Source organism: Contarinia nasturtii, unplaced genomic scaffold (assembly GCF_009176525.2).
Source record: "Contarinia nasturtii isolate CC-2019 unplaced genomic scaffold, AAFC_CNas_1.1 Cnas_scaffold_1627, whole genome shotgun sequence".
Taxonomy (NCBI): Eukaryota; Metazoa; Arthropoda; class Insecta; order Diptera; family Cecidomyiidae; genus Contarinia; species Contarinia nasturtii.
Window position 1 is genome coordinate 613,384 of NW_022198962.1, and position 19,101 is coordinate 632,484.

The window sequence follows — 19,101 nt, forward strand, 5'->3', positions numbered from 1 at the left end:
CTGCGTCGCCTATCATGCGGCAAACAAGCAAACATGCGGACACATATACGGCAAACGAACCATAGGTATTATACGGTTTTCGTTCGTGCGACCAATACATCTACACAGATACACACGATACAACGTGTTCGCGGAACTGTGTACCGCATCTTGAACGAACGAAAACCGTGTAATACATATGGTTCGTTTGCCGTATATGTGTCAGCATGTTTGCCGTACGATAGGCGACGCAGGCAAGCAAGCTGCTTGTAGCAAGCCAAATGACAAACACTGGGTGTAAATCCCATTTTGCAAAACTTTATCCGATCAAAAAATAATGTACTACAAAGTTGTTCAGAATGACAAGAGAAATTTTTTGGGACCCCTTGTGGCCACCCCTGGTGGAAACTTGGCCCAAAATGTGAGAAAAATTAGTAGTAGGCTTTGATTTTCTTTTCGTTTTGGCTATATTCCGCATGATTTGAAATAAAGTCAATTAAAAACTTGTTAAAAACCAACTACAATGAAAAAACAATGAATTTCAATAGTTTATAAATAATCTATATTCGCTATTCTATATATTTTTCATTCAATTAATTTGTTTTGCCTTATAAAGCGTGTTTTTATACGAATGTATTCATGTTACAGCTAAGCGATTTAAATAAATTTGTTTTTTTTTTGTTTTGTTTCAATTCTAATGAAGAATATTTTAATAAAATTCATAATATTCATGCAATTTAAAAAGTACCAGCCTATCAGACAATTTGCTGCACATTGAATTGATACTTCTTTTGTACATCGCTTACGCTGTGTCTTGGTGTGACTAAAATCGTTCGTAATGGGAACTTTGGCTATCCTGTTTAGTAACATTTCCATTTTCAAAGCAATTTGCTGTAAAAATTGTGTTTCGTGTGTTGTGTGTGTGTCACCTAATTATTCAAAAGAATATGGATGGAGGAAAGAATCTTTGTTTTTGAAAAAAAGGAAATAATCTAAAGGAGGTTTTGAAATTTTCTACGTCTACTATTCAATTATCATAACTATGGGTGTTTTCACTATATTCAGGCCATTCTATGTTGATCATCTAAACCGCCGTCAGTTGGTTTTTTTTTATTGTTGTCTGAAATTGTTTCAGTTTTTTTTAATTTCTTTTTCTTATAGAAGCTGTTTAAAATACAATACACAATTCCTATCTAGACATACAATTTACCACTTTGAAACAAAAAAAACATCTTGACATATCGTAAATAGAGTAGGCAAATTGAATAACAATTTTTTTTCTGTTTTGTTCAACACATGTTTCATATATCGCCTCGTTTATAAGAGAACTTTTCACTTTTCAATTTATATGTATATACAAAAGGGTTTTTTTCATTTATTTGTTCATTTGAACGATATAATTTGTTTGTTTTTAACAATTTTACTCTGCAACAGTGCCCAATTCGCTTGCTGCTGACTTAGCAGAACTAATTAATGAGTTAGCCGATTCATCTGAATTAAGATCGATGGCGCTAATTGCTTCTGAAATGAATGTATCACTTTGTGTTTCGGTTATTGTATCAATTTCGCTCTCTAGAGCAGCCGGTGCTGTTGAGTTTATGATATCCGTTTCGACACCTTCATCTTCTGCTTCAGTGGCCGATATTAAATCCTCGCTTCGTTCATCGAATACATTGTCATCCATCGCACTATTTCCACCTCTAATATTTGTAATGCTGTCCATTGAATCATCTAAACCGCCCAAACTGCTTGTCTGAAGTGAACGCAACGAATGCAATGAACCGCTTACCGATTTTTGCGATTCCATCGGTCGCAAAACTAAATAAAGCAAAATATCTGATAATGATATAATGCCAATCACTTTGTCTGCTTCATCAACAATGACTAAACGATGCACTTCGGCCCGAACAATGCGCTCCATTATGACATACAGCGTTTCATCCAAAATACACTTTTGAACACCTTCAAACCATGTATTCCGATGCTCATTCGCCTTACGCAACGACACATCCAAGTCATTATACGTTTTCTCAGCGGCTAAATTCTGTGTGAGAATATGGGAAGAGAGCAACAAAGTCAAGCGGTCATTTTGTACAGTGTGCGGTGAGCAAATACAATACTTACAATCACATCAAATTTTGAATAAATGTCGACTAAACGACCCTCTGAATTAACAACTGGCAATGCTGACACACGACGATCAATAAACTTATGCAGTGCACTTATAATACTAGTGTCCTCATTTGCAGTCTCGATATTTTCATAGGTTCCTATACGTATTTCACGCAATGTTTTATGGATGTATGCAGGTTTCGGTAGCTCATTTATCTGCAATTTTATGACATGAATAAAAAAAAAAAAAATGTGATAAAACATAAACATGCGTCTACTCACATATAAAAACAAAAACCGTAGAATTCGTTTGTGTGTCAAAATGTATAAAACGTTGCCGGTTAGTGGATCGATAACGGGCAGTCTATGGATACGATTGGTAATTAACATTTTAATTGCATCAAATAATGATGCATCCGGGGCAATGCTCACCAGTGGCATTACTTGAGCTTTAAGGACACCTGAAACGTTAAATAAGCATTAAGATTTGAATCGTTGTGTGAATTTCAACTCTAAACGTACTTCTCCATGTATCTAGTTTGTGCTCCTCCAATTGATCCATAGACGTATGCGGTGATGTGTAATATGCGCGTAGGATTTTGATAAAATCAGTTATAGTCAACATGCCAACAAATGATTGTTTGCTTGAATCCCACAATGGCGCAGCACGAACACCTAAAATCAGTTTAAATTCGGTTTTATCTCTCTCTTAAAACATTTCCACTTTTTTTTTATTAAAAAAAATTGCTTACCATTGTAAACGAGAGCATAAAATGCCTTCTTCACTAGTAGTTGAGTATCAAACACCACCAGTTTAGCGGACGTTGGTATCAGGTCGTAGCATTTGTGAAAACGGAAAAATTTCACAAAAATCAGAGAATCATCTTCTTCTACGATGAAAAATAAACGATAAAAACGTTAATTAAAACCACTGCTCAAAATGAATTCGTTCAAACGGTATAAATTGATTTGATTGCTTTGCAAATTCCGACCTCTGCGAAGTAAATGAGCTAAGAATCGTTTCCATGCTTCGGACACTTGTTCAAATTCTTTAATACTTTCTAACGGATATGTATCGAATGACCACCAATCACGGTATTCATCGTTCAGTACCAATCGACCGGCATGATTTGAATAGAAATGAAGTTGAAGCATCTTTTGATATTTCCAACTAAATTAGTCTCTCTTATTATTATTTACAAAATTATAAAATTTCTACTTGGAAATCTGCACGCATCTTATATAGAAAAACTCCCACAGAAACAGAGCGAAAAAAACGCACGTAAATCACAAAAATAGTACAGAGTAGTTGTTATATTGTCGACACAATTGTGAACACAGACGCACACACACACGACAAGGATCTGATGTGAAGCAACCCATTCGATTTAATTATGTAACAATGTTTTCTTTTTCAATAAACATATTCATTTCAACAAAACGAAAAATGCTCGGTCAAAGATCGATGAATAAAACTTGATTAGTTTTGCAGGGGATGCGTCGGTGTGATTTGTAGTTTTATTTAAGGTTTCTTTTCTTTTCGGTAATATAAATTTAGAAGCAAAATGAATTTGTGTACGGTACTGAAATGCGATGCAATCCGTTTGATAGACAGTGTCATCGCATTGAAGACGATGTGCGAACAAAATTGACTTCGGAAAACGCAAACGACAGAGAAGAAGAGAACACCAACTGCTCTGTCGAACGGACATTTTTTTTGGTTAAGCGTCAGAGCCAATTTGCCAGCTGATTTCTATTATTAACATTGGAAAACGAACACGATTTGGTACGAACGAGTTTAGAGATACTTTTCGGAGCTAAGACGATGTGTAAACAAATTTGAAGTGATGTTCGATGCCACAGCCGTTCGGATTCGCTTCTCTCTAGTTTGTGTTTTTATCGACTTTAATCGGATATTTTTCTGTGAGTAAAATCGCTGTGCTCATTTCAAACGAAGAAATGTTTATAGCTCAGAACGGTGCGATTGAAACGCTTTGAACGAACACCGAATTACATGTAAACCTATTTTTAAAATCACGACGAGTCACACATTTTACGCATGCGTCATTCGAACGGGGCTCGAACAGAATCGTAAACAAGATCAACGTTGAGATTTCTTTGATTGTTCGCTCGTTTAAAAAAAAACCAAGTGTCATTAGCATCATCCGAATAAAATAACTAGCGTTCACGGCGCTGTGTGGAAACTTACCCGAATCGCACATATTGTACTTTTCCAAAAATGGATCCGCAACGGGTAGCTAAACGAAACGAAAATTGTCGAAATGATTAAACATTGATCGCAAACAATGACAAGCATTTTTTCGAGTGAAATGCACTCCGCACACTTACGCCTCTTGAATCACGAAATAGAATGGCTGCATAATATGGATCTAGTGTACCATCGGAACGTAGGCCACGTGTTGCGCCCAATGAAGCACGTCGCTTTTCCAATTCAGCCGATGCCCGTCGCATTATTGCACTCTGAGTTGCCATTTGATGTTGTAGCATCGAAGCCGCTTTCTAAACAATTCAATTTACATAAACAAATAAATAAATGAATGTGTTCTTGATTTTGATCTGTTGAAGATGATCAATAAACGTACCGCTTTACGCTTGTCAGCCTCTGAAGTGGCTGAATTTGATCGATGTCGAAACAAGTCCATCATTTTTGTCATCGGCGATTTTGCGTGATCGAGTCTTCGCACGGCTGTCACAGTGTGATAATACTGAGCATCGCTGCCACCGTGCGGATGCGCCGAACCATCACGATATTTTGATGTCTTTGAATCGGATTTTGTTCCAATAGTGTGTTGCATAGCAGCTTTCATACTATGCATTATACCCGAACCGCTATGTGTACTACTTCCGCTTGCACTACTATCCTTATCGGCCGATTGTGCTTTGGCCAATTCACGTTCCTTTCGTTTGGCATCCGATTTTGAACGTGGACGAAATACATCGAAAATTGTCGGACGACGATTTGGACTAGCAATACCGTGTACGGTTGACTGATTTATTATTGAATCGCCGTCGCCACTCTTTCGCCGTTCCAATGAGTTTGAGCGGTTATTTTTCCTTAAAACAAACAGATAATGAAGACATTTTTTTCACATCAATTCATCTTGATTTACTCACTTCTTTGGTTTAAGTTCATCTTTTTTGTTTGCACCATCTTTTTCAGGGGCCGCCTTTACAGTTTCACCATTCTTCGTTGATCGACTACGGCCATCGGCTTCCTGTTTTCATAATAGAAATAATCATTGCGTATTAAAAGAAATGACATTAAAAAACGGTCTTATATTGTTTAAAAAAATCCAACGATCGATAATATCATTCAATTGTCTTTCGTCGTATCATTTTTTCGATGAATTTAAAATTCAATCTCAAACGATAAGCACTTACAATCAATTGTACTTTGGGTTTGAAATCTTTTCGTCGTTCCCAGATATTGCCATCGTTGTTAGGCGACTTTTCTTGACTACTAGTATTCAATGTTAGACTCGATGTGTCCAACGATTGCATGCTGGTCGCATTGATACGAACTAATGATGTATCGAAATATCGTTTATCTAAATGCGGTTCAAATGTTCTATTCGTTGCAAATAGACTGCTCAATGCTGCTCGATTCGATGACGACGATGAACATGGAAAACTAATTGTGGCCGCATTTGATTTGGCCGATAAATTGCGTAGATTTTCGGCTTCGGGCCGAAGTAAGACATTCGAATCCATGCGAGTGACAATAAATTTACGTTTGGCACCAGTTTTGACTTGTGTATCATCGACAACAATTTTGTTATCGTCGGTTGTGTCGTCGGTCTTATTGCCATTGGTAAAATTATTATTGGCCAAATCACGTTTATGCATATCATTTTTGTCGTCAGTGATGTCATTATCATCACCATCGTCGTCGTCGTCGTCGCTTAAGGTCAACGGTGAATTTGATAATATTTCATTGGCACTGTTGTTTATCAAAACCGTTTTTCGTAGATCGCCACCAGCGCTGGCTGCCAATATATCGGTCGATACACGATACAAAATGTCTGATGAAGACGGAGAAATATCGTTTATGACATTATTCTCGTCAATTTCTGGCAAACGCTTAAACTTTGCCAATTTACTGGTGGTGAGTGCTGTTGCACTTGCCGGTGGCGGTATTGTTACCGTATCGATACTTTCCAAGTCATCCATTGATGCAGCGAATTCTCGCTCAAATTCGTCATGCAACATTATTATGTGCCAATTACGTTTCACTCAACAAAAAAATTCAAAATAAATTCGTCTACTTCAAAATTTAAGTAGTTGATGGTCTTTGATATCGTATATTGCTATAATCTATCTTTTCTCTTGATCGTTGTCACACACATGCAATGTCATCAAGTGTTTTATTGTCGTTGTCGTCCACAGATGACATTTGCTAATCAATCGTAATATAGCAAGCAGAAAAAATACTGTTATGTTGTTTTTTTTCTTTTCAATCGTTAAAAGCAACGGTATTGAAAATGATGAACGACACAAAATACAAACAATCAAATGAAATTGCAGTCGTAATTGTTTTTATTGGTATTACTTTGTCTATCAGTCTCTTATTCACTTTGTAGTTTAGCTTTTGACTTTGTTTTAATTGCTTAAATGAACATTTTAATGTATTTCACATGTGATTCCTCTTTCACTTATAATGCGAAATGTCATACACACACACACACACGCACACAAACATACCCAATCGCTGGATGTGAATTATGAATGTGGCACAAAACAATAACAACCATATAGATGAAATATATTTATTTACTTGAGAACGATTGGCTATGTGATTTCTTTCTTTGCTTTTGAGTTCTTTTCAGAAATGTTTGTTTCTTCTTTTTTTTCAATTGAAAGCTGTATAAAATTACGCGAAAACGATTAAAAATGAAATTGTACACTGAGCAAAGTAATCGCTTCAAGAGTTATATTCATAAATGACTAAAATCGTACACCACTGACATATGAGGCGATCGTTATACGATCAAAAAAAGTCGAGGTAATAAATAGTCCAGTGTTAAATGAAGTAATAGTCGCTGATGATTTAATAACTCTCTTAATGCATTGCTATTTTTGTACATTCAACACAATACTTCTTATTTATCCCTAGTTGTTGTCATTATATTCTTTCTTCATCATTTTCTTAATTCCGTTCGGCGTTATTTTAGCACTGATTGCCCAATGTCTTTTGTTTGACTGATGAATTTGGGCCGAATTTTTTTGTCAAATAAGTGAAGAGTATGTGTTGAGACGAAATTTTGCGTCTTTTTATGGTTACAATGATAATAATCACAATGCGTTTGCGCGCTCGCACACCATTGTCATTTGTTATCTCTATCGTTTGCTTGTTTTGTGTGTTCAGGCAGAACATACATACAACATCACAAAGAGAGTACGACTCGTACGAATCGAGAATAATTCAATTGAAGTTATTTTTCCGTCTTTATTTTGTATGGCACACACGATTGCTCTTTCGGTTCTGTCGGTGTATTTGTTGACGTCGTCGCTTCTGTGACTTGAGAGAGCCACTCAAACATTTATTTATTTCAATGAATTCACAATTTATTTACTCAACGGCCGCACAATTGTTTATGCACGTTCCAATGTCACACACTCACTTACTCATTTTTCTTTAACAAGCACATTTTATTTACAATTTACATTTAATTTACATTGCTCAATTTGTCAACGAAATGTTTAAATTTCAATCACTTCGTAATCCTGTGGGGCACACATATGGTTTTCAGTTATGATTATCGGACTCAATCGTTTCCATTAGTTTCTTTTTGTTTTGTATGTGTATGTATATCGCGTATGGATGAGCTAATCTCGATTTTCGTCTTGCATAATTTTCCATAGAATTTATTTGTTGTTGCTGTATCTCTACTGTAATAAATTATGCAAATCAAATTCGTTGATTTCTATCTGAACAATAAAAAATTGTCTATTTTCGATTAATCTCTGGCCGGCAAACCATATCTCTTCGTTCATGTCGATGTCATTTCTCAATCGACAAACGTAAATTCTATCACATTTCGATTTTGTTTAAAAATTTTGATTAATTGCTCATCATTCATATCGTATCGATGACTGAAACTGACCGAATTAGATGCTGGTGATGTAAAGTACAGGCGATTCAATTTGAATATGCACTCATACTTACACACACCGAATACTCTCAGAATACAGAAAATCTATTAAAGTCAATTATTATTTTTATGAGTTTTTATACATAAACACAATGGAAATTAGATGAAAAGAAGGACGGTTCTATTTCTATACAATACTATATACATACTACACGATATCTTGGAGAATAGAAAATAAAGCACAGAAAAAAACCGTGGATCTTGGAGCGACTTTTAATCACGTTTAGATCGTTCGTGCCAATGCGCACGTCCAACGCGATGAGAACGACTGTATGTGTTTATTGTTTTTTTACTCGTTCAATGCGTCGCGGATATGAACCGAAGCGCTTAGAACATGAAAAGAGAGAATAGAAAAATGTATAGCAGCTTCGTACATTTCATGAAATGGAAAATGATCTAAGTTTTACGTCATTTTTGTGTGTGAAAAAAAGTATAGTTCTCTCTTCGATTCTATTTCTTTCTCTTCACGATCACAACATAACAAGCAGTAACTGTATGCATTGGACATTTTAAATGTGTGCATATAGTTTTTTTCCATGAAATTGGGTGAAATCGAAAATAATGAGAATTTGTATGCGAAACGCAACAAAAAAAGAACCATACACGCGAACGTCAAAACACATGATTTCAATCGCGCTTTGTTTGACAGTTCTTAATGCGACCGCCGAAAGAGAGAAAAAGAAAGAGAACGAGACGGAGACAGAAAAGAACGAGAGAGATTGAGTTTAAAGAGAGAAACACAATAGGCAAGGCAATTCATACATTTTTTTTTATCGGGGTTAATTATGATTGTATATATTTGCTTTTTCATTAAGCGATACAAAACGAACAAAGAAAGAAGAAAAATCAAAATCAATGAAGTCAATTAACACATCAAGAGAAAGAGACAGAGGAAACTATTTTCTTAAATAATATTCGAAATGAATAATTCTCTGCATTTCTGTCGATTATTTCACATTTTAAAAATCACATTCTATTTCGAACACATCACTTTGGTATGAGAATCTTTTTTTTTACTTCTATGACAGATTTTTTTTCTTCTCCGATTTAGATGCAATTTCTTTGCCATTTTTTTTTTGCGAAACTAAAATCGGAAACGATCCACGAGGTGAATCACTTGTAATAATAATAACTGAAATCCACACTCATAACACCTATAGTCAACAATACTTTACTGACGTTGTTTTGCATTGGTTGCAAGTAAAAAAAAGTTTCTTTGATGCACTGATCACATGAGAGCACCAAAAACAGCTGCAATCCACTTCGACATTGTGTAAATTTCTAATTCAAGTTTTTGTCGAGTTACTGAAAATATTGAAGTGTACCAACGAAACTGGTTCCACGATGAGAATCGATGACACTACTATCACATTATTAAAAAAAAAACAACACTGGAGAAAAAGAAGAAGAAACACACACACCGAGAGAAAGAGAAAAATACACTGCTCGAGCAAAATAAATTCGTATGGAACGCGAGTTAGGTGGAGATCGACTGATTGCTGTATCGCTGTTGTTGAACGCAACAAAGTCGCAGGCCTCCGTATGATAACTAATCGAATTTAGATTTGGTTAAAGTCCCGCATTGAAAAAAATATATATGAAAACAATGTAGTAATCGTTGCGCACACTGCCGATGACGGCAACACTGACAACAAATTCAACGACGGATCACTTTCAGTTTGGAGTGAGTTCACCTTGTTATCGTAGGTGTACGACGTTTAAAATACATATATGTATATTTATATCCACACATATACGTTTCCATACGTTGGCTCCGTTCGAAATTCGAAACTGGTTTCTTTTCGTCTTCTGTCGTTTAAAAGACAGTTACGCAGTACTTATGTTTTGTTTCTCCTGTTTTTTTCTTTCACTTTGTTTACTCGTTTAAGTCATTGTTTATTGATCTCGTGTTGAATTAATCATATTGTTTTCTGGTTTCCCTCTCATATGACTCGTAATACGGTTTATTTACGAATTTTGTCTTCTTGGTCAATGTTTGGTTTGAGCATAAGGGACGAATTGTTTGATTGATATCGATCGTTGGAAGTAAATAGATAAATAATCGAAAAGAAAACTTGTTATTAAGTACCTCAATCGTAAAATCCCAATCGGGCGATGGTGTGCGTCGATTGTGTATATTGGCATCATTAACGGATGGCGAAGAGCTCGGCTCTTCGGGAATTACAGCAAATCGACCGCGTTGCACACATGGCGATGTCGGACCATATGTTCCTACAAGAATAAAACCGTTTTATTGCTTATTGATTTAATTGAAAAAGAGAATATTTGCTTAAAAACAACCACTACTCGAATATCATGAAGAAAACACAATAAATAAAAAAAAATCGTTTCATCTTCTTCTTCAGTTTTATATTCGATACCTTGTGGAATAATGCGAAATCTTCCGTGTGATAGCTGTTCTGGTGGTCCTGGTGAATTGGGTGGACAAATCCTGAAACGACCCATACGAGTTGTAGACGTATCACCTTCAGCCATAGTTAAACTGCAAAACGACAATAAACTATGTTTAAATTCCATTGGAAATAGTTCTGTTCTTGTTAAATTGTTGGTAAACAAAATGAAAAACCAATGTGCAATCGAAGCAGAAATGCAAATAACATGAAAAGTCACGACTTGTTTGTACACAAAATGAAAACAAACTAAACACCGTACCGCAATGATGGGCTTGATATTTAATAAATATATAAAAATTCCAATTTGAAATGCAATTAAGTAATTGAGTTAAAGGACAACTCCTGCGCTCAATTATGTAATTTAATCACAAGGAATGACAACTGAGAAAAATGAAATCAGCGACAAAAGAGTCCACAACATTGAAAAATGTAAACAATGATGAAATAAGAAATGTATCGATTTTCGCGCATTCACACTCAATTCCTGATGACATTTATGTGCACCAATACACACAACGGATAGGCAGTGAATGAACCGAACCAATACACTTGAAGATGGTTCGTTGAACAGTAATATCGCATTGTGTACAAGCGCTGTGAATGAGACAAGCAGCTGAGCCACCACTACGCATACATTCGTATATGTCCGTGTGTATGTAGATACATCAAACGTACGTCATTTCAAAAAAAATCAACAACAATAACAAGAAGAAGTAGCAGCAGTCACCACTTTGAGAGCGACCCCATGCACGCTTCTCATACATAAACAACAACAAATATTTGCACACACGAAATCTCAAAACAATCAAAAAACCGAATTGAATTGTTGCACTAATTTCACTTTTGCCTTGATGATTTATATGCAATGAGCCGCTAAGAGATGTAAGAATTTGAATTCTTTTAAATGGAACAAAGTGATTTGCCGCTGCTGAACCGATTCGCATGAATGCGCTAACTGAATTGAATCAATTTTCAATAAATGTAAATATTGAAGTAAATATAGCGCCGTACACATCTTATGAGATGATATTCGCACAATATCATGAACAACAAAACACTTCTCGTGAATTGAATAAACAATTTGGTGAGTGTTTTTTTCTTAATTTGTTTTCAATGGTAGAAAGAATTCAAAATCACTCTTGCCCTCTAGCTTCCTTTCGATATGATACACTTGTCTCGCTCTCTGTGAGTTCGATGATTACGCTTATCATAGCTATTCGTTTGCTCATAATTGTAATCATAAAGTTTCATTTTATTTTGGCATTTAATGCATGAACAGTGAACACACACATACACAAACAACATTTAAGAAAAACTACAATTAAGTTCATGACATACACTCACATCGAGACGAAAACAATACGTCAAGATAAAGTGGACAATTATCTAATCAATACATGGTCTATCACAAGAAATTAACCAACAAGGAATCACAATGCTGGTGTTGATCATTCTGCGTGAATCATTCTCATTAAGATTAATCGCAATAATAATCACTGCACACTACATTTCCGCGCGCGCACACACACCTTTCGATCGAATTGCGATAAAAAAAAAAACAATGTTGCGATTTCGTGCAGTCACGAAGGTCCTTTCAATCAAGGACTTTCTTTTCTTTCTATATTCGAATTCGTTCTAGCCTAATTGCCGTCTGCCTCATACAAAACTGTACCTTAAACACCCATTTTAACTAGCCACAATGTTTTTGCTTTTTATAATTCGAATAAAATCGCACGATTCATACAGATGATGTGCACAGTCTGACGATATTTTATGCAATGGCACTGTGACTCGAATCGACGATGTACGTCACGGCTAAAACAATATGCTTAATAAACCGAATGCGAATCGATCACAGTTTCGGAACAACAAACCGAACAACACCCAAAATAGAAGCAATTCAAAAATCCAGTTTTTTTCTCGTCTCCTTGCCGTATTTGTCATTGGACGTTTTGAGATGATACTTTTTGATTATTCACCGTCGAATATATTAATTTGATTTATTTTTTTGTGGTTCTGAACTGTCTATTTTGTTGCTTGCTGCTCTGCATCTATGTCTACACAATTTGCACGACTAATGGACTTAATTTTAACTACACATTCATTGTCATAGCAATTTGATAAAATTGAAACCATGTAATGTGATATCTTGCCGCAATTAAATAATAACACATTTGATGTGTCAAAACACTTTAGGCACAATTATGTTTTAAAGCCTGCAATAAAAACAACGATATCACTGTGCTCAGACGACAGTATGTTGAGCCCCGAAGTGAATGAGATTAAGCTACACAATAAACTGTAATATTGAATTCTTCGATAATTGTGTGATACAAATGAATTCCAAGAATTGCCAAAAAGAACTGCTCAAGAAATGACTAAGTCTTATTGAAATTTCACATTCGTCGCGTGTTCGTTTTTTCTTAATTCAGTTTACAATAGCTTTCGTTTAACATATTCGATATTATTTACATGTCTATTCGACCCATAGTTTTCTATTGTATAACTTCAGATGGGACATGCGACAATAACATACATATATGCAACGATTTATTACTATTTGAGAGAGTCGACAATTTTTTTTTACTTACGAACTTTGCTTTTTTTCTCTGTCGCGCACAATGCAAAACTGTTCACTTATTATTGATTGTTGGTTGTTGGTTGTAGTGATCGAGTTTTTCCACCTATTTTTTGTGTGTATCGTTTCTGGTGGCTTTATTTAATTTATCAGCACTTTTTTATCGTTGTTTATTTATGATGTGTTCGATATATATTGCTTCATTTGTTAATTTATTTTCATGTACCTTTCGGCCTCTTTGCAACCACAATCTTCAGCTTATGTATATTGACTCGGCTTTTTTTCCTTTTTCTAATATCCGAACATACAAATTCAATTTGACTTGGCAATCTGTGACCTTTTTTTTTTTCTTTCTCGCTCTTCTTCGGCAGCCCGAATTATGTTTGCTTAATTTCGAAATTAGCTAATCCATTCTTTACAATGTTCAGAAGTCAAAAAGCACTTTTATCTAGTTTGCGTACGAGATGTGTAACATTTTTTTTCTCAGTTCATTGTTGATTCATATTGATGCCGATTGTCAAATTGACCTTTTTTTTGGTCAGCCAATTCATCAAAATTCCCGAAAATCAACGCGAGTTACGATGGCTATTATTTTACACTTGATTCATGGTCTTTTTTCGGTCGCAAATACCATTGACACTGTATTTTACTGGTATGAATTATCGAATTTGTGTATATGAATGTTTGATTTTATTTTATAAAATATTTTTGAGGATGATTGAAGATGATGATGATGAAAACGTAATACGCGAAATGAAAATAGACGAATGAAAAAGTGCTACTAACACTATTTTATCGTTGCGCGCACACATCAATCCAAATCTTAAGCAATGATATTGCGAACGTGAGACGTCGCGACGTCTACAACAACACACAAACACACATAGAATTTTGCGTGATTTTGCTTCACTCAAATGAAATATATAACATCGCATCGGCCTGCACGTAGGATAACATGTGATTGGCGCGAAGCTCAATTGAATGCAGCTGTTGTCCACTCTGCTATTTCGTTTCGTTATTGTTTGTTTTTTCTATGTATGTTTTTCCCCTCTCAGAATATTTCAATTAAGTTTTTTTTTCGTTAATTTAACATTCAATTGACGACATTTCATGCTCAATTCATTGAATGTGAGGTATTTTCTTTTTCGGTTTTATAAATAACACAATTTGTTACACCATCCCTTTTTCGCATTGCGTGTGTTGTGTGCTACAGTTTTTTTTATTCTCTCGATACATCGAAACGAAAAATCACCATGTAAATGGGCGAGAGGAAACGGTAAACAAACGCAAACTTATGTGCGCTGATAACGTAAACCAACGCAAACCGTTTTATCCACTCTGACTACAAACAGTAAAATTCACATTTTGAAATGACATTTATGTGCCGAGAAACACACAAACATTTGATAGCACGATATACGTTCGAATTTAATTCATGCTTTTGACAGTCTGTATGTGTAATTGTGTACGTGTAGTTGTTATTCTCTTCGATGATATGTTCCCTATCGGAAACCGCACGAAGTAATTTGACAGATGTAATTAGCTAATGGCATTATTGCAGGTATAAAAGTCACAGTGCACAATACTACACACATAATATAAAAACTTTTGCTCAAGCATACAGACGCTTTTAACTTTCTTCTTCAATTGTTTTGATAATAAAATCTTGTGAAAATGGGTGAAAAGAACAACGACCAAAGTATCATGGATAAATCCATGCGATCGGTTTTCGGTAAGTGATTTTTTTTATTTTTAAGTGTGCACTTTTGAATAGACTTGATGTTAATTATGTTTATGTATTTTGCAGTCGGAAACATTCCATACGAAGCCACCGAAGAAAAGCTAAAGGAGATTTTTAGTGAAGTTGGACCAGTGCTATCGTTAAAGTAAGTTGAAATTGAAGAAAAAAATTATTGACGTTGAACTAAAAAATCTTAATTAATTTCTAGGTTAGTATTCGACCGAGAAAGTGGCAAACCAAAGGGATATGGTTTCTGTGAATACAAAGATCAAGAGACCGCATTGAGCGCGATGCGAAATTTGAATGGCTATGAAATTGGCGGACGTACACTTCGTGTGGATAATGCGTGTACAGAAAAATCACGCATGGAAATGCAACAATTGTTGCAAGGACCGCAAGTCGAAAATCCGTATGGTGAACATTGCGATGCCGAACAGGCACCGGAAATCATTACAAAAACTGTAACCTCAATGCCACCAGAGCAAATGTACGAATTGATGAAGCAAATGAAATTATGCATTCAAAATAATCCCAGCGAAGCACGTCAGATGTTATTGATCAATCCACAATTGGCGTATGCATTGCTTCAATCAATGGTCGTTATGCGTATTGTTGATCCTCAAACGGCTGTGGTAAGTTTTATTATTTCATTTTACTTTAAAATTATTTCAAATCTTTTCCAAAGTTACGATTTTACAAAAAAAGAATTTTCAACTATTTAAAGACAATGCTGTTCCGTTCTAATCAAATGCCGCCGGTGATTTCGAATAACTCGGCAATGGTTCCACAAAGTATGCCACCAAGTTCGAGCAATCCAATCAATTCAATGGGAATACCCAATTTCCCAGTTAGTCAAGACATTGATCTACGCAGTATGGGTAATGCAATATTTTTTTCATTCATCTTTCTTTTTTGATCAGTTCAATTATATACTAACAATTTGTATTCAATTTACTTCACAATAGATCCGCGTCTCAATCGAAATATGGATTTGGATATGCGTTCAATGCCGGGAAATTCAATTGGCAACTCAAATATGATGGATACATCATTTATTCGACAACCGCCGAATCAGTCAAGGCCACCTCAAGCTGTGCCACCATTTCAGGTTGCGGATCCTCGTGCTGATCCACGCGCCGATCCACGGGCTGATCCACGAGCCGATCCACGGGCCGATCCAAGGCAACGGGCTGATCCACGTATGAAAGCGCAACAATCCAATCAACAAGCACAGCAACAATCTTTATCGGTACTAAACCGCGGTGCTCCGACAAATGTACCTGGCGTTATTCCAAACGATGCATCCGACAACGAAAAGGCTCAATTGATTATGCAGGTGCTACAACTTAGTGACGAACAAATTGCCATGCTATCACCAGAGCAACGAGCCAGTATTCTAGTACTAAAGGAACAAATTGCCAAGAGTACACCACGTTAAACAACATCATTAAATTTCATTTATAACTTTAAAACGATGTAATATGCATGATTAACTAACTATATTGTATAAGCTTTGACAAATTATACAAATAATGTTTTTGTAGAATTAATTGAAAAAATACCTTTTCAATTTTGGTTCCAATAAAATAACTTTAATTACCTTAACACATTCCGAGTATTGTTTTTTCTCATCATTACAGCTCCTAATGAGTATATCTCATTAGAAATGTTGTCCCTATTGGAAGACAACAAAACCGGCAATATAGTTTGACAGGTAGAAATCATTAACAGATCGTTTTTTTTTTTCAAACACGTTGAGACCGCTGCTCTTTAATCATACGAACATTTTTTGGTTTTTTTTTTGTCACCTTCGATTTTTCACAGATGGATGAAAAGATGGGCGAAGAAAATAGTAAGACTCGCGATATCATAGAAAAGAGCCTGCGAACGGTTTTCAGTAAGTGAATTTTCCAATTTTTGAACTTAAAAGGAAACAAGATATCTTTGTTTGGATTTATTTACGCTTATCAAAAAAATTCAACAATCGAATCATCAATCGAATATCTTGTGCTTGGGTTTAAACATAATTTTGTAATTTTGCAGTCGGAAATATCACACAAAAGATCACTGAAGACCAATTAAGGGGCATTTTCGGCGAATTTGGATATGTTCGTTCTCTAAAGTGAGTCGAAATATGAGAAAAAAACTACCGTTAGCAAATTCAGATGGCAATATCAAAAATAATCAAAGCAAAATGGCATCCATATAGAGAATTATAGTTAGTAAAATAAACCTTTAGAGACACAGTAAAAAAATGTGGAATTCTAATTTTATAGAACCATCCATTATTTTCATCAATGTATCTCTCTGAATTATAACAATTGCGTGGTTTATTTTACCATCTGTAATTTTTTATCGATGGTAAAATGTAAATTTACTCTGACTAATTTTGATTTTGCCATTTGTATTTACTAAGAGTATATTTTCAAAAAATCACATTTAATTTCTAGATTTATAGAAGACACAGATAGTGCCAAAAAACATAAAGGCTACGGTTTTTGTGAATACAAAAATCGGGAAACTGCTTTGAATGCGTTACGAAATTTGAATGGCTACGAAATTGATGGACATAAATTAATTGTGGATAATTTATGTTCAGAAAAATTACGCATGGTGCAAGCGCAGCTGATGGTGGAAAGGCCACACAAAAAAATCGCAAATCCCTATGATACATTCTGCAATGACGAACAAGCACCCGAAATTATCACGAGAATTGTAACTTCCACGGCACCAGAGCAAATGTATGAATTTATGAAACAAATGAAATTATATATTCAAAAAAATCCAAGCGGAGCACACCAGATGCTAGTGCTAAATCCACAATTGGCATATGCACTGGTACAATCAATGGTCGTTATGGGTATTGTTGATCCACAAAAAGCTGTGGTAAGTTTTATTTGTGCCATAAAGTTCATTATCTTCACCAAAACTCGCCAAATATATTACTTTTTTACCAATTTATAGTCAATTCTGTTCAAGCCAAGTAAAATGCCACCGGTCAAAAACACAAACGAAAAAATCCCGGAAAATTCCATCGATTCAAACAGTTCTATCCCATTGCAAAATAATGCCATCGTCAAGAAAGATGTTGATTTCCCCGAAATTGGTAATATAAAAACACTATTTCTTTCAACAGCTTTTTTAAATTCGTCTAACGCTCTAAAAATCTATTCTCTCAGATTCCACAATACGAGAACGACACTATTTTACGGGTTGTTTTGATATATCGCCTCCCCCAACGAAGGTCAATGGTTCTCAGCCATCCACAAGTCACAAACGGTCCTTGGATTTAATAACGAAAAGCCCAGAATCAAGTAAAAAAACAAAATATTCTTCGGCTACCGCTCAAATTGATGATGTGAATGATCCAGAGACCCAATTGTTAATGCAAGTTATGACTTTGAGCGATGATACGATTGCATCGCTTCCAGCTGATCTAAAATCAGCCTTTCACGTTCTAAAGAAAGAATTTGGTGTAAATACCGCGAATTGATTCTTTTATCTTAAGCGACATATGAAAACCCATCAAAATCATTAATTCTATCATTTTATTGTTATAAATCTATTTTAATCTGAATTGGAAATTGTCATTTATTAGAAGCATGTTTAAGGTGAAATGTTACCAGTTTTGTATATTTTTATTATATTAGGGAATATTAAAGAATAAAAATCGTGTCGTCCCAGCACTTTGTATCAAACTTATTGCAACATAAAATAAAATAATTTCGAGCAACACTTTTATTTGAAGACATGTTATTCGGTTATATTATTATACTTTCGTTTTCAAAGTCATGCTAATGTGTCTCTGTTGAATATGAATGTTTATACGACTAACAACGCCATCTAATGGCCGGAATGAACAGATTTTGTTTACATTTAATTATCGATGCAAACGATATAAAAAAAGAATGAAAATATTCATGGAAAAAATTAATTCTTTTATATAACACTCGTAGTAAGTAATGGCATTACTGTGTATATTGGAAGTTGAGCTCAAATCTCAATCGCAAACATAAACAAATTACCTTTTCCCACCTGATTTCGGTGAGTGAGTGTAGTGAGTGTGCGATTTTGTGTGTGTGTGTGTGTTCACATGTTGTAATG

General features: G+C 35.2%; 3 protein-coding genes across 8 annotated transcripts; 2 read left to right on the forward strand and 1 right to left on the reverse strand.

Moving 5' to 3' along the window:
• Positions 1 to 1,028: 1,028 nt before the first annotated feature.
• LOC116346695 lies at positions 1,029 to 14,079 on the reverse strand. Of its 6 annotated transcripts, none has more exons than XM_031776885.1 (12): positions 13,270 to 14,079; positions 10,646 to 10,767; positions 10,354 to 10,496; positions 5,227 to 5,327; positions 4,695 to 5,166; positions 4,441 to 4,611; positions 4,301 to 4,349; positions 2,844 to 2,981; positions 2,614 to 2,766; positions 2,374 to 2,552; positions 2,104 to 2,307; positions 1,029 to 2,023 (listed from the first exon to the last, which is right to left on the reverse strand). In XM_031776885.1, exons 2-12 carry the CDS (start codon positions 10,758 to 10,760, stop codon positions 1,400 to 1,402), a joined length of 2,349 nt encoding a protein of 782 aa, XP_031632745.1. In that variant the 5' UTR covers positions 10,761 to 10,767; positions 13,270 to 14,079; the 3' UTR covers positions 1,029 to 1,399. The 6 variants fall into 6 exon arrangements, with proteins under 6 accessions (XP_031632745.1, XP_031632746.1, XP_031632748.1 ...); XM_031776886.1 differs by lacking the exon at positions 13,270 to 14,079 and adding an exon at positions 12,351 to 12,482; XM_031776888.1 differs by lacking the exon at positions 13,270 to 14,079 and adding an exon at positions 12,023 to 12,038.
• Positions 14,080 to 14,790: 711 nt separating this feature from the next.
• LOC116346657 (cleavage stimulation factor subunit 2-like) lies at positions 14,791 to 16,602 on the forward strand. The gene is made up of 5 exons (XM_031776828.1): positions 14,791 to 14,988; positions 15,064 to 15,142; positions 15,206 to 15,629; positions 15,722 to 15,875; positions 15,963 to 16,602. The coding sequence occupies exons 1-5, from the start codon at positions 14,931 to 14,933 to the stop codon at positions 16,433 to 16,435; spliced, it is 1,188 nt and encodes a 395-aa protein (XP_031632688.1). The 5' UTR covers positions 14,791 to 14,930; the 3' UTR covers positions 16,436 to 16,602.
• Positions 16,603 to 16,743: 141 nt separating this feature from the next.
• Positions 16,744 to 18,699, forward strand: LOC116346674 (cleavage stimulation factor subunit 2-like). Its single transcript, XM_031776852.1, has 5 exons — positions 16,744 to 16,894; positions 17,041 to 17,119; positions 17,448 to 17,883; positions 17,962 to 18,103; positions 18,177 to 18,699. The coding sequence occupies exons 1-5, from the start codon at positions 16,822 to 16,824 to the stop codon at positions 18,488 to 18,490; spliced, it is 1,044 nt and encodes a 347-aa protein (XP_031632712.1). The 5' UTR covers positions 16,744 to 16,821; the 3' UTR covers positions 18,491 to 18,699.
• Positions 18,700 to 19,101: the final 402 nt, after the last annotated feature.

Excerpts from the sequence above, each read along its gene's own strand:
- LOC116346695 (XM_031776883.1), bottom strand. The coding sequence starts at position 6,321 with ATGTTGCATGACGAATTTGAGCGAGAATTCGCTGCATCAATGGATGAC. Across the intron at positions 4,350-4,440 it reads TATTTCGTGATTCAAGAGGC|CTACCCGTTGCGGATCCATT; the intron begins GTAAGTGTGCGG and ends CGTTTCGTTTAG. Across the intron at positions 2,553-2,613 it reads CAAACTAGATACATGGAGAA|GTGTCCTTAAAGCTCAAGTA; the intron begins GTACGTTTAGAG and ends TTAACGTTTCAG.
- LOC116346657 (XM_031776828.1), top strand. The coding sequence starts at position 14,931 with ATGGGTGAAAAGAACAACGACCAAAGTATCATGGATAAATCCATGCGA. Across the intron at positions 14,989-15,063 it reads ATCCATGCGATCGGTTTTCG|TCGGAAACATTCCATACGAA; the intron begins GTAAGTGATTTT and ends TGTATTTTGCAG. Across the intron at positions 15,876-15,962 it reads CATTGATCTACGCAGTATGG|ATCCGCGTCTCAATCGAAAT; the intron begins GTAATGCAATAT and ends ACTTCACAATAG.
- LOC116346674 (XM_031776852.1), top strand. The coding sequence starts at position 16,822 with ATGGATGAAAAGATGGGCGAAGAAAATAGTAAGACTCGCGATATCATA. Across the intron at positions 16,895-17,040 it reads GAGCCTGCGAACGGTTTTCA|TCGGAAATATCACACAAAAG; the intron begins GTAAGTGAATTT and ends GTAATTTTGCAG. Across the intron at positions 17,120-17,447 it reads GGATATGTTCGTTCTCTAAA|ATTTATAGAAGACACAGATA; the intron begins GTGAGTCGAAAT and ends TTTAATTTCTAG.